This window comes from Leuresthes tenuis, unplaced genomic scaffold (assembly GCF_036924035.1).
Source record: "Leuresthes tenuis unplaced genomic scaffold, fLeuTen1.0.hap1 SCAF_10, whole genome shotgun sequence".
Lineage (NCBI taxonomy): Eukaryota > Metazoa > Chordata > Actinopteri > Atheriniformes > Atherinopsidae > Leuresthes > Leuresthes tenuis.
Window position 1 is genome coordinate 29,014,487 of NW_027325364.1, and position 14,166 is coordinate 29,028,652.

The following is a 14,166-nucleotide window of genomic DNA, read 5'->3' on the forward strand; positions in this document are numbered from 1 at the left end:
AACTGTACAGAATTTAATAACCTCCCATACAGAGGCAGGATTCTGTGTTTTACCTCTGATGTTGACGGTAGAACAGCAAAATGCTCTTACATAATCCACGACAGATGTCCCCTACATGAGCAGCACAGTTTTCTTCCCACTTATATACCGTCACTACTCATTGTGATAAAGATGTGATAAAGAACAGAGACTCTGAGAGGTCAGATATGCAGTGATGAGTGAATGGTCAAAAACTGTAATAAGAAAAAGTAAATAATCATTAAAAGCTAGCTACGATAATTATTGGTTTGTGGTTAGTTGAACAATCTCAGTCTGAAAGCAGAACCATAATAATGAAATTATTTACATGACTAAATAGGCTGTACTATCTTTAGTATTCTCTTTTGTTCCCATTTTGTAATTTCTGTGCAATTTTTTCATCAACTTGCAGTCAAAATTGTATCTAAGATGATTTTTATTTTTTTTTTTTTTACAGTTTAATAATCCCTTTGTTAAATACTAGATTTAAATCAAATTGACAGTGGATGACAAATTAAAAGTTTATCATTTAACCCTTTATAGTTCCAATCCAACACATTATCCAAACTTTTCTTTTGGAAATGGAGTTGTATAGATGTGCCACATTGTATTTTGATGTTATCCTCTGCCAATCATGGTGTTTAGAAATAAGGTTGTACATGAGTGGAATTTAGCATGACTGAGAGGTTTAAAAAAAAAAAAAAAAAAAAAAAAAAAACCTCTTTGATATTGACTTGAACCCAATTTATAATAAATATAACTCTGGTATGAATGCAGGACTGCCCACTTCTCCATTTTCAGAAAAAGTCAGTTTTAACTGTACAGTCCCACACCATCCATTGCATTGTCAGACACAAGAGGAAGTGGGCTAGTTCAAGGATGAGTAGGCCTTCTGTGACTCACGTCGCCACTGACCCGTGAGCAACCTGATAAGCTCACACTATGCCTCAACTGGCCCTGTGGCATAATACCGCGCCAGCATGCTAACTCAATGGGAAGCTGCCCCATGATGCTCAGTGACAGCCGCAGACCTTTTAACCACGGGAAGGAACGAATGCACTCCATACATGGTCATAGACGGAGCGTATACGTGAGAACCTGCTGAATATGCACACACAAAATAAGTCTGGTTCAATCAAGAAACTCTTTAATACTTTCATGCATGTCAGTGTTTTTCATGAATATTTCATCAAAGCGTAAGACGCTTTTGGGTGGGAAACATTAGTCCTGTTACCAATAGCAACGAGCACTGAGGAGAATGGTGCAAAATAAGAAAAACTGCTCTGAAAAAAAACCCATATTTTTAGCTGTAGCTGCAGTCTTTATTGCTATCTTATTGGACAGCTGAATTTTAACACCGTATGCGTAAATATGAAATGATTTTCTTCTCATTCCATTTTAATCATTCATAAGACCTTTTGCCAGTCTTTAAGATGACTTACTTGATTACATAACATACATGTTTGTTAAAAATCAGCAGAGGAGGCTCCAGTGACCTGTTTACTGAGCAGAGATGACCTGGAAACCTCGCACAGCTGGACAATATAGCACAGTGTTATCTTTAAACAGAACGTTGGGCGAGGTGTTGCTCCTTGTCCATCTAAAGGCCAACGTCCCCCTCCAGTTTTGCACACAGTAATCTAAATGTCTGAATGTTTTGAAACTGTCATGTTTAAATTCATATTAAAAAAAAATTTCTTTGAGAAAATTGTTTGGCTTTGCTAGCCTCTTTGTTGCTCTGCAGACACATGGACATTCAGACTTTTTTTTTGTTCTCGGTCCGGTGCTCATACAGAAATGACTTTGCCCTCATACGGCTTTCTGTTCACAGCTGTAGGTCTTCCCACCTGCAATTCAAAGCAAAACGGAGGGTTAAGTTACTTTTGTGCAGAATCTGGGTAGCTTGAAATTCAACTTTAATTTCCTGAAGGTTTATGGATAAGCAGCCTCCCTATGTCCTCTATTTGTCACCTATGTTTGTTTAGGTAGACCACACTTTCCTTCGAATATTAATTAAATTCTGTTTTCTTGATATTGCGCCAAATTACAACAATTGTCATCTCAAGGCACTTAAATAATAGAGTCCAATTGGAATTCAATTCAATCCAATTAATTAATTTCAGAATAATCCAATTAATTCATATAGAGCTAATTCAAAAAACAATATCCTAGCTAAGGAAACCAACAGATTGCACCCAAACTTGTATTCAGTCCAATCTCCCGTCCTGAGTATGCCTGAGGCGACTGTGGAAAGGAACGACTCCCTTTTAACAGGAAGAAACCTCTGGCAGAACCAGACTCAGGAAGGGTGGCCATCCGCCTCGACCAGCTGGTGTTTGAGAAGACAGAAAAGAGGGAAAAGAGGGGGGAAAAACACCATAACACCATTCAAAGGATACCTGTTGGAACAGGGAAACACAAGTTAATAACCACAATAATGTCACGTACATAATATCATTTGAGAAATTAAACGGGGGGGAAAAAGAGAGCAAAGTGAGGAAAGGTGTGACAGATGAGGTCCCTCAGCAGTCTAAGCCTATAGCAGCTTAACTATGGGAATTTTCAGGGTCACTTTGGACAATTAGACTATTAAATTAGAAAATCACACACACTTCGATGTGGCTTTGCCTTCATTATATAAGGAAGCAGATGACAATATTTTGTAATGGGTATTATCACTTCAATAACAAATCTGTGTTCACTGAAGTGAATCTTGTTATTAATAGACACAATATGCAGTTTATTGTTGCCTCATAGACAGAAAACTGTACAGAATTTAATAACCTCCAATACAGAGGCAGGATTCTGTGTTTTACCTCTGTGTGTGATGTTGACGGTAGTTAGATAATCCGATTAATAACATCAAATCAAAACAGAATCATACTGGAAAAATTGTCCGTCAGAGCTGATCACCTGCAGGATAAATCTGTTTATCTCATCACATTCCAGAATGTCTAGATGGGATCAAGGGTGAGCAGGTATAGCCAAGCAAGAAGACAAAAGAGAGGTAGGGTCAATTTGCAAATTCACACAACAGCCAGTGTTAAATGGGGAAAAGGCAACACGTTCCTCCTGACGGCAACGCACTGAAAGGAGGCCAGTGTTGAGCAGTAACATCTAAGAAAACAGGGTATTATTTTGAGGCAATATGAGGAAACGAGGAGATTGACTGACCTGCTCCCTTTGCCTGATTCTTTTGTAAACAAATTCAGAAAAAGGCTTTCTGTGGATAAATCTGCCATGCCCTGGTGACGCCTGCAGCTGCCCGTCCTCATAGACCACTTTGCCTCTGGAGATGGTGATTACAGGGACACCGTGGCACTCCATGCCCTCAAAGATGTTGTAGTCTACAGCCTGGTGATGCGTCTTGGCTGATATCCTCCTACAAAGTCAGTTTTTTTTTTTTTAAGACTCTTGGTCACGCACAACTTTTGTGAGAACTAAATTTTAAATTGGCTCAATCAGGCATCAGTCAATACAATGTATCATTTACTTATTTTGCTCACTGGCCTCTTTTCTAAAAGGCACACAATCAAAGCTTTTTTTCTGTTCATAAAAATGCACCTCAGCATTTTTATTGCTGCTTATTACATCACTGTGCCATCAATCCAAAGGCTGCCGCATGAATACTGCCGCATAGTATTGCTGCAGAGCCAGTGTCCTGTTTGAGCAAAACAACTATGCTTGTTGGAGTTGGATCTTGAATAGGAATTATTTTTCATGATAAAACACAAGAGAAGCATTACTCTCAGGTTTTCACTGAAACAAGCTAAATGGCACAAATACTCAAAATATTATAATAATGTATTGAAGACACTCATTATTTTGTAGGAAATATCTTCTGCCGCACAACTGCAGCATATTCCTCAAGCTATCATACTGTATATCCATCACTACAACAGATGGACAATTCCTAACATATTGTAGCTTTTCTCACTCAATTTAACATCGACTACAGCAATAGAATCATCAACAAATTAACTGAATAACACTGAGTATTGGTTACATTTGTTAACTTGTTTTCACGGTTTAGCGATGGAGAAGGACCGAGATGCAGACACGGGACAGGAGCCAGAGAGAAACCTAAGTAAATAAAAAGCACAGCAAAGCTGGAATAACATGGAACTAAAGAACTAGAAAAACACAAAAAAACCACCTGAGAGAACTAACAAAACTACACTGTACAAAACTCGGGAATAACAACATGGAAACGCGGAAAAAACGTGGGTCTAGAGACAGTGAAGATGGCGAGGATCTGACAAAGACTGAAAGGAACTTGGAGACTAAATACCGTGGAGAGGGCGATTAGTGATATACTACAGCTGAAGGGAATTAACACGGGCGATGGGAGTGGAACTGGTAACTGACAGGAGGGAACTGAGGAAAACAGGAAATGGCAAGACTAAACTAAACAGACTAAACTCATAGGAACTAGACAACCAGAAAAAAGTTTAAGAGTGAAAGACCTCCTCTGAAACTTAGTTTAGCTCTTGGTTCCTGAGGTGGAAATAAAAGAAACTGAGGGAAGGAACCCCTAAAAAACCCTGGTTCCTGCAGTTAAAATGTTGGCTACTTCAACATTATCAGAAAGGTGCGAAAAGGTGTGAAAACCACACTGAACTTTTTTATGTGTAACTTCAAAATAAATTTGGAATCATGTTTTTGTCCATCCAGGGAAGGTTTGTCCAGTGTTTGCTCACCTGAAACGAGGTGTCTGCTAAATGTTACCCTGTGGTCAGTAACTGTCTGTTGCTTAGTGTTAGGCAGGTGGTACTGCAGGCTTTTAGAGCTGAAAACAGCCTCACACACTGCCTGAAAATGCTCATACAAGCAGAAAAAGAGTTGGATAATAACATCAAAACAATTATCTGAAAGACACGAATACTCTGTATTTAATGTGCTGCCTATATTAAGTAAGTAAGAATCCTGCGTACTTTTCCCACTGCATGTTGTTGTTAGCAGTATTATAATTTCATGCATAACCTCTTTTAGTTGGAATTCCATAAAATATGAAAAAGTTTCTTCCTAAAAAAGTAATGAAGTCCTCCGCATAGTACAGACTGATGATGCCTAACAAATAAATCATATGTGAGTGAAAGACTAAATCAGCAGGGAACAGTGAAATACGTCCGACTCAGCCTCTTCTTTGAAATGCACTGAATGCCCTTTTTTTTCAGAAGCACTCTTTCTTCCATTCACACACAGCATTTCCTGTTGATTTGAAAACCAAACATCATGCCTAGTGTCCACTGACAAAAACAAGATATGCCCTCATTCTTCAAGTCGCCCAATTATGGAAAACAAGGCAACTGAGTGAGATTCCCCAGCGTTTCCGGTTATGCAACTGTTTTGTGGCCCCCGGTCCCGGATGTTATAAGGCAACATGAGGGCGATTAATTACGCAGTTTTCCAGATGAATTCACAGCTGCAACAGTCAAGCGTGAGGTGCACCCTATGTGTTATGAAACCTGCAGACATACATGCATGGTAAAGAGAGAAGACTGCCAGTGAAACAAACAAATGAGAACCAGGATGACAGGCTGGAGAGAAGCTAAATGCTTTAAACTACTCCACTGTAATAATACTGATGCTCTCAGGTCCCTTATATAAGCTTGTTTTATGTTACCAGAGAATTAATTTGCAGCAAATTACACTCAAGTGTAATGCATTATTTTCCAGTTTACGTTAGTTCTTAGTGACCTCCCAGAGGGGCTCAGTCTTGTTTCAACAGCAAATAGAGGCCATTCTGGTTACATAAGCGTGACTGTGCTGCATTACTGCTGGAATGCAAACTGTCTTATGTGTCTGTATCTGTGCATTTACTTCATGGAGGACCTACTGTTCTCTGCTCTATGCCTAAGACTTGGTAGGAAAAAAAGACAGAAACTGTATATCACATGATCATTTTCTATATATGGTGCTATAATATTGGGAGCAGGTTACTGAAAATAGCCTTAATACGGCATGTTCTCTACTATGAAGATTGGTTTAGGTCCCACGTAAAATATTTGTCACTTCTCGGATCTTCACAATCAGCATCATCCCACTGATGCTGTTTGCAGCTAGCTTATGTAAGAGTGTTAAAATCCTTTCCTGAAAAAATAACCAAACGCAGACAAGAATTAATCATCTCTACGCTTCGTTATTGAGTGTTGCATTCATATGTAAATTGTGTTATGTGTTAATTTGCAGCTATGAATAAGTGATGACATCCAGACTTTTGCATGGAACACAGACTTAATCAGCTTACGTGGCAGGTTTGCGTGTGAGATGACACAACATTAAAGATACACTACTTATTTCTACTGCATCTGTAAGCTACACACTTTATACTGCTAAATTCTAAAACCCTTGTTTTGTTTAACCAAATGCTTGAAACACTGTTTTTGGTGATTGCTGATAGAAATGTGCACATTGAAACCACCTAAACTGAAACCCAACAAGTGCTTTCCTTCAGGCCTCAGTTTCAAAAGCAGACAGGAGCCCAGAGTCCTCACCTTGTCATCTTGGGGTCCCATATAACTACATCAGCATCAGAGTTTTTGGCGATACGGCCCTTCTGAGGATAGAAGTTGAAGATTTTTGCTGCGCTGCTGCTGGTGACAGCCACAAATCGATTTTCGTCCATTTTGCCGCTGTGCTGAGGGGAGAAAAACGAACAAAGCACCCGCTTTAAGTAAGGTGCCACAGTAGATGACAACAATCTACAAAATTAGTATAAAAGGTCAGTGCCTAACAGTGCAGTAAGCAACTCATTACGGCCACAATATCATCTCATTTGTGATTTGTAAGCACTGTTGCACGTGGTAAATCTTTCCTGTGGCCTTGGGATGGCCAGGCTGTGACACATTCCCTACAGCAATGGCAAGAAAATGCAGCATCGGCTCTCTGAAGTTTTCAGAGGTTATTGCATTTTTCGATTGCATTGCAGAAGAACAGAAACGTGTATTCCACTTAAATATGTATGAGAAAAGTATAGTTATTCACAATAGTGAATACAGTATGATGAGGAGGAAGGAATCAATAATAAATTATGACTTGGACTGAAATAGAAATGCGTGGAAAGTGAGCATGACCAAAAACTTGGCTGAGCCGCAGGCCAACCCCACCAAAGCCACAGCATTTATTTCTATTCTACAGAATAATAAATACATTTTAAAATGACATTCTGAGCTTGTTGTGTTCTCATGTTATGATCATTAGGCTCCCTTAAGGATATGTTTATTCTAAATTTATTTGGAAGAATTCATTTTTTCAAATTTTATTATTATATTATTTCAACTCAATATACACGTTTACATGTTGTTTGAAATTAAAGACGTTTTCTTTTTTTAGAATCGAGAAATCTCATCACATTTTAGAGCATTATTTGCAATACTGCCATTATGCGAAAGCATGATATTATTATGATATTTCATCTAAAAGCAGCCCCCGTCGAGCGGCTGTGCGCGGCCACCCTGATAGAAAACGCTGCACCCAGCAACTTTTTATTTTAGAACGCTCAGGTAGGACCAACTGGAACACATGCAGCTAAGATGCATGAAAACAGACTTTCTAAGCACAAATTAAGATGTGACGTTGTTGCACTTATCTTTTTCTGTTCTATATCAATTTTGTATTCAACCAGCTTTTTTGTGCTACACTTGAACATTGATAAGCAGCTTGAATTAGCCGTTACCTGCAGTTTTACAAGAGTTTTATCTCAGTGTTGATCAGTGTCACATATGTGGACATACCACTCCTTTCTCCCAGATGACAGACATCCTGTCCTCCACACCATTCACTCCGTTAGGGATCTTGGTGAAGTCATCTTTGCCCAGGGCCTTCTGGCACACAGAGAAGGTGCAGTTGTCTGTCCCCGTCACACTCAGATCATCACTAACACATTTAACAGTAAGAAATGGACGAGGCAATTATAGATATGTTACAATGAGGTTAATATACATAATTTACAATCAAATGAGTTATTCTTGAAGTTCATTTGAATAAATATTTCGCTTTTAACACATTTTTTCTTCAGCATCCATCCATTTTCTATACCCGCTTAATCCAACTCAGGGTTGTAACATGTGCACCCTGGACCATCCACCATGGATGGATGGCAAGTCCATTACAGGGCCACACAGAGACAAATGAGACAATCAACCAGCTACACTCATACTCACTCTGAGGGTCAATTTAGAGTCACTAATTAACCTAACATGCATGTTGCTTCAGCATCCAGTAGTTTAAAACTGTTTCGAACACTTTCAGTACTACCTACTTGGCCAGTAGGTCCATGAGGTACCCAGGGGTGCTGGGATCAGGTCTCAGGGGAGGACCCATGACAAAGCCAGCAGCATGGGCCCACTCTTTGTGCCAGTAGTGGGTGCCATCAGTCCCTAATCCTGCTGCAATTGGCTCCCCAAACACCACACGGCCTTCGAAAAAAAGGTTTAAAAAATTATAAATAAAACATTTTACTGTTCTGACCCTTAATCTGTAAACCTTTCCCTGTTTTTAACAGCAGGGGGCAGTAGCTCTCACTGACCGTATCTGCGTGCATTAGACACCACTTTGGCAGCAGATTTACTCATGACATGGACCACATAGAGCGGACAGTTGACAGCGTGGGCAATGGTGATGGCTCGCTGGGTGGCTTCGGCTTCCACTTCCTCTGGCCGACACAGCTCATGACCCTCGGGTCCTGTGATGCCCAAGGACAACATCTTCTTAGCCCCCTGTTGGGTCACAGCAGGGACAGATAAAACAAAGCAGGATAAAGCTTTAAGGTCATGGAAGGTAATTACAGCATGGAAGACAAAGCGGAGAGTTGGCTTGCAAGAAATAGTCAAAGAATACTAAGCATGCATGACAATCCTCACATGAACAATGTCACACATTAAGTATTTTATCAGTATTGATAAAATGGACTGAAAATGCACTAGTATGAGTGGGAATACGGACCAGCACGTAATACCTCAATTTCATGTTTAACACACAGCGGCATTTGTGTGTTATTTGCCACACCAGTCATGAGTCGCTCTTCTAGTATTTGCTACCCCTTAGTGGTAGTTTCTTGCAATTACATGTTAAAAAAAAAACCCAAAAAAATGGGAAAGTTTCTGCTCTGAATAAGCTCACTGCCACCCTGGACAGGATTACGCTGATATAGTGAATATGGATGTTTCTGTGGTGACAGTTTTGACAGGAAACTGCAGAAAGGGGAAAAAGCTGCTTTAGGGATTTCATCATTTCTCTGTACATTGGGAAATTTTTAACATTTTAACATGAGAATGTTTTCATGTTGCTGAATACTTAAAAGTCTTCAGCTGCAGTTACTGCTACTGTGTCTGCTCTTCTTGGGACACTAATTTCCAAAATGTTTTATTTATTGGCTGCCACCGAGGTGAAACATTAACTTACAATTTCCTGTGATGTATTTACACAGAAATTACTTACAGACCACAAACTAACCCTTGGTTTAAAAACAGAAGGAAGGCAGTGTGTAAGCTTTTGTTGTTACTGGACTGATTTTGTTCAAATCCGATGACTGCGGCTCTATTTAGTATATTCCAATGCTGATAAAATATTTAAACTAAAAGAAGGGTGAAAGTGAGACGCTTTAATGGATTTGTAACACTGCTTGATGATATGTAAAAGCTGTTTGCACTGTGCATAAACACCCTAAGAAGAGAGTAAAGATAAAACCTTATGAACAGGTTACAACATTTGATCGTACAAACCTCTGCAATCAAATCTCCATTTTCAGCATGCACTTGAGCTACAGCTCCAATCTCCTTACATCGTGTGAAGGCAGCAAACAACTCAGAGTCCTCAAGCATAAACACATCTTTATAGGCCATGAACATCTTGAAGGAATTTACTCCTTTTTCTTTGGCCAGAGTCTCCATCTCTTTCTTGACCTGAGAAAGAAAGTGTTTAGGAGAATTACCTCAGTGGAGAGGGAAGGATATTTAGAATGGGCAGACCTGCCTGCTACTTTGCCAAAAATGCATTAATATAATCTGCTCATTCACCTTGTCGCTCCACCATGTGACAGCGACATGCAGCGAGTAGTCACAGCAAACTTTGGGATCAGCTGTCTTGCGCCAACATTCGTAGGCCTCCAGGAGAGACTTGCCCTTTTGGGGGATGACAAAGTCCAGGATCATTGTGGTCCCTCCTGCTAGAGCAGCCTAGTGAAATGCACACATTGCCACATAGATGTGAGTTAAAGATTAACACACCAATATCTGAGGAGAAATGCAAAAAGAAAAGAAAAAAAGGATCAGATAATAAATATATGACGGTGGCAGATTTGATGCTGGTAGATGTGAGAAGTAGAATCACAAGATCACATGTGCTGTTATAATGGATGAAATAATGAATAGATGACATGACATAAAAGGGTAAAATGGCAGACATGGGTCAACATAACATGCTTGAATTCACTTTATCAAAAAAAAAAAGTTCTTCCACTCAGTTAACAGAGATTCGTAATAAGTCAGAGAAGTTCAAGCAAACTTCTGCTCACAGCCCCTTAAGATAAAACACACACACAGCATCAAAATGATGAACATTTTAAAACAAACCCATGAGGAAGAAAATCTTCATTTAAAATGTAACTACAACAAACAGTAGAAAACCTTTAAACTGCACTGCAGGACTTTCTCATATGTTTACTTTACATTTGTGAGGTGGTATAAAAGGTGTAGGTGCACCATTCTGCCTTTTTTTAGTCCTGATAATGATAATGATAATAAACTACATGGTACACTTAAATTTGGCCTTCTTACTGTGAGGAATGGACTGGGGATCATTATTGTATTTTTGGGGTTTGGCTTATTATGTTTGTCCTAAAACAAAATGTACCAAATAATTCCATACTGCAGATGTTAACTATCTCAATTCTTTTTTCTTGCTGGCATAATAAGTGGGCATCAGCAAACCTGGTAAGAATCTTCAAATTCAGCAGGAATAACGATTCGTTTGTGAACGTTTGTGTTTCAATCCTGAAACATCCCATAGTTAAGCTGCTATAGGCTTAGACTGCTGGGGGACCTCATCTGTCACACCTTTCCTCACTTTGCTCTCTTTTTCCCCCTGTTTAATTTCACAATTGATTTTATGTACATGTGACATTATTGTGGTTATTAACTTGTGTTTCCCTGTTTCTACAGATATCCTTTGAATGGCGTTATGGTGTTTTTCCCCCCTCTTTTCCCTCTTTTCTGTCTTCTCAAACCCCAGCTGGTCGAAGCGGATGGCCACCCTTCCTGAGTCTGGTTCTGCCAGAGGTTTCTTCCTGTTAAAAGGGAGTCGTTCCTTTCCACAGTCGCCACAGGCACGCTCAGGACGGGAGATTGGACTGAATACAAGTTTCGGTGCAATCTGTTGGTTTCCTTAGCTAGGATATTAATTTTTGAATTGGCTCTATATGAATTAATTGGATTATGATTACAATGAATTTAATTCCAATTGGCTTGAATTGGACTATATTACTTAAGTGCCTTGAGATGACAGTTGTTGTAATCTGGCGCTATATAAATAAAATTGAATTGAATTGAATTGAACAGGCAGCCTGAAACTGGTGATGAATGAATAATTCCAGAAGGAGTTAAACACAAGTGTGTTACAAAAACAACTTTAGATGACATTTCAGTCGAAACACAGCAATATTTGAATCAATATAAAGACATCTCTGACATCAGTACTGGATGTTGCAGTGTTTTTTACGCCTTTTTTTTTATTTTATTTTTTAGCATTTATCGAAATACTGCCAACTTATTGTCAATATTGGGGCATCTTGAAGGTTACATTTAGTTGAAGGCTATCAATGCTACAAGCAACCAAGCAGCTTATAAAGTAATAAGAAATTAGACCCATCTTTACCGTGCTCAACATTAAGTGATGAATAATAATAATCTTTTACTCAAATAATAATAATAATACCACTTTATCTTAAATGAGGCATTTTTGTTTAAAGAGTTATTAGTTCTGATACTTTTTGATTGCAAAATTTTGAATGTGCTGCATACCTCTCCAAGTTGTCATAGTAGACATGATTACTGTGCTCAGACTGATCTGAGGAACTTTGACCAATATGCATTCCTGCACCTCTCAGTGTGGAAGAACAGTTTGTTTTGATCGAATCAGCGACTAGGACCGCACAAGCAGGAAGTAAAGGGAAGTGCCAACAAGCGAAACGAGTTTTGGTTGTGTAACATAAAGTAAACGTAAAAGTATCAGATGCAGAGAAATCTGAGCCTAATTCACCTTGGTCCCGATATGAAAATCATCCACTGCCTTGGTGCCCATGAACGCCAGCTCCATGTGTGTGTGCGTGTCGATGCCGCCCGGAATCACCAGTCTGTCAGTGGCATTAATGACTCGCACCCCCGCCGGGATCTGAAGATTCAGTCCAACTTCAACTATTTTCCCATTTTCAATGTAAACGTCACTGATCACGGAGGAGTCTTCGTTCACAACTTTACCCCCTTTAATCAGGATCCCACTGGGCTCTGCCATCCTTACTGTGAGCAACTCGGAGCGCTCAGCCGTGTGTGCAAAGTGAGCTGAACTTTGCTCTCCGATACTCGTCTTTCTGTGAGGTTTAGCAAAAGTACCAAGGTCAGTTCCAAAGTTCATACGAGATAAAATTCTACTGTTAAGACTTTCCCTGTTACGGTTAACCTCTTGGCGAATTTATTTTAAAAAAGTGCGAACTGGTAGAAGAAGTACTCGTCTCTACACAATGGTTATTACAGAACAATTTGCACTCACCTGGAGCGTGATGACGTCATGTCATGTACGTATCGTAAACTCTGTACCACAGTGGTGTAGAAGGCTCTGTTCTGTATCAGTCTACTAGAATACAGGGAGTAAGGGCGCCAACAAATTACAACACTAACAACCCCACTCGCTCTTAGCTCTCTGGGTTATCTGGAAATAACTTATTGACGGTCAGTTCAATAAATTCCCCATAAAGAGGCTGACCACAATGAGTCCGACTACTCTTTTCTCCACAACACCATCCTTGGTGACCATGCGACTGCCTCCTTTCTTGAAGGTGGTTGTCGCTCCTCCATTTGTTGCTTTTGCCACTGAAAATATGTCATGTGGGTATGAAGGCATCTCATAGCTGTCCTCTGTGCTGTCGTCCAGCATTGTCAAGTAGATCAATCGTCGCTGTTCCTCTTCATTGTGCTATTCCACTGCATTTGGTGCCATCAGCTAACTCTACTCTAATCCGACTGGAATGTGTCGTCAAAGCTTTTAAACTTTCCTGTGTCGTTCACAATGTGGGATGTTGCTCCTCCATCCACCACGATGCCTTTCATTGTTACGTTGTCCGGTGGGGGTGGCAACACCCATTCCGAAATCCCACCATTCCGACATCCTGCTATTCCGACATTCAAACGTCCCACCATTCCGACAAGGCTTTCTGTATATGTAAATGTGAGTTACTCAACAGGTGAGCCCATTCTTTGTGTTCATGCAATTTATATGTTTAACACATGTTTACAGATAAGCGTCATTAAAAACACAAAGTCTTGGCAACTGGAGGAGGAGAAGCAGACCGTTGTTTTCAATCACACACTCCAATGCCACTTGTTTCAACTTCCGAAAATTTGAACCAGGAAAAAAAGGCTTACAAACATGGACCGAAACGGCTCCATAATACGCATAAGAATCCAAAATAAACGAAAGTTAACTAAAAGAAAGCAAATAAACATGAAGTGGTCAAAATCGGTTTTACGCATGCCTATGTGCGCCTGGCACATGCGTCTTCTGGCTCTCCCACGTTGGTTTGTGGATGAAAGCTATATATTCAGCTCCCCTTACATGTAAAAACAATCTCTACATGACATTTACTCCCAGGTGTGACCAGTTAAGTCCTTAAGATATCAACAGGCTGTATAAAGCCTTGCGCAACGGCTGTGTGTTTGTGCCAAATGCGCAAAGCCCATCCGCGCTTCCCAAAATTGGAGCGAGTACTCATAAATCACGTGAATAACATGAATAAACGTTTTTACTGCATTTTGTTGTGTTTTATACATTCTATGCTGTCATTTCTCTCCTCTCCTATTGGCAAGGCAAGGCAGAGTGCTCGCAACTGTGTCCTGTGCAGTAGCCGTGATATCTGTAATTGCAATTATTACTTTT

The 14,166-nt window shown here is 39.8% G+C and overlaps 1 protein-coding gene across 2 annotated transcripts; it reads right to left on the bottom strand.

The window, feature by feature from the left end:
* Nucleotides 1-1,148: 1,148 nt before the first annotated feature.
* On the bottom strand, nt 1,149-12,602 carry dpys (dihydropyrimidinase). Of its 2 annotated transcripts, none has more exons than XM_072394882.1 (9): nt 12,277-12,602; nt 10,038-10,196; nt 9,744-9,923; nt 8,549-8,738; nt 8,282-8,438; nt 7,755-7,896; nt 6,516-6,658; nt 3,193-3,400; nt 1,149-1,865 (listed from the first exon to the last, which is right to left on the bottom strand). In XM_072394882.1, exons 1-9 carry the CDS (start codon nt 12,526-12,528, stop codon nt 1,806-1,808), a joined length of 1,491 nt encoding a protein of 496 aa, XP_072250983.1. In that variant the 5' UTR covers nt 12,529-12,602; the 3' UTR covers nt 1,149-1,805. The 2 variants fall into 2 exon arrangements, with proteins under 2 accessions (XP_072250983.1, XP_072250984.1); XM_072394883.1 differs by having other exon boundaries at nt 10,038-10,253; nt 12,277-12,402.
* Between the last annotated feature and the right edge of the window lie 1,564 nt (nt 12,603-14,166).

Bases quoted from the DNA above. Each gene is read 5' to 3' on its own strand.
- dpys (XM_072394882.1), bottom strand. From the start codon at position 12,528: ATGGCAGAGCCCAGTGGGATCCTGATTAAAGGGGGTAAAGTTGTGAAC. The intron at 10,197-12,276 runs GTGAATTAGGCT...GCATTTCACTAG, and splicing joins ATTTTCATATCGGGACCAAG to GCTGCTCTAGCAGGAGGGAC. The intron at 3,401-6,515 runs GTGAGGACTCTG...CTGACTTTGTAG, and splicing joins TGGGACCCCAAGATGACAAG to GAGGATATCAGCCAAGACGC.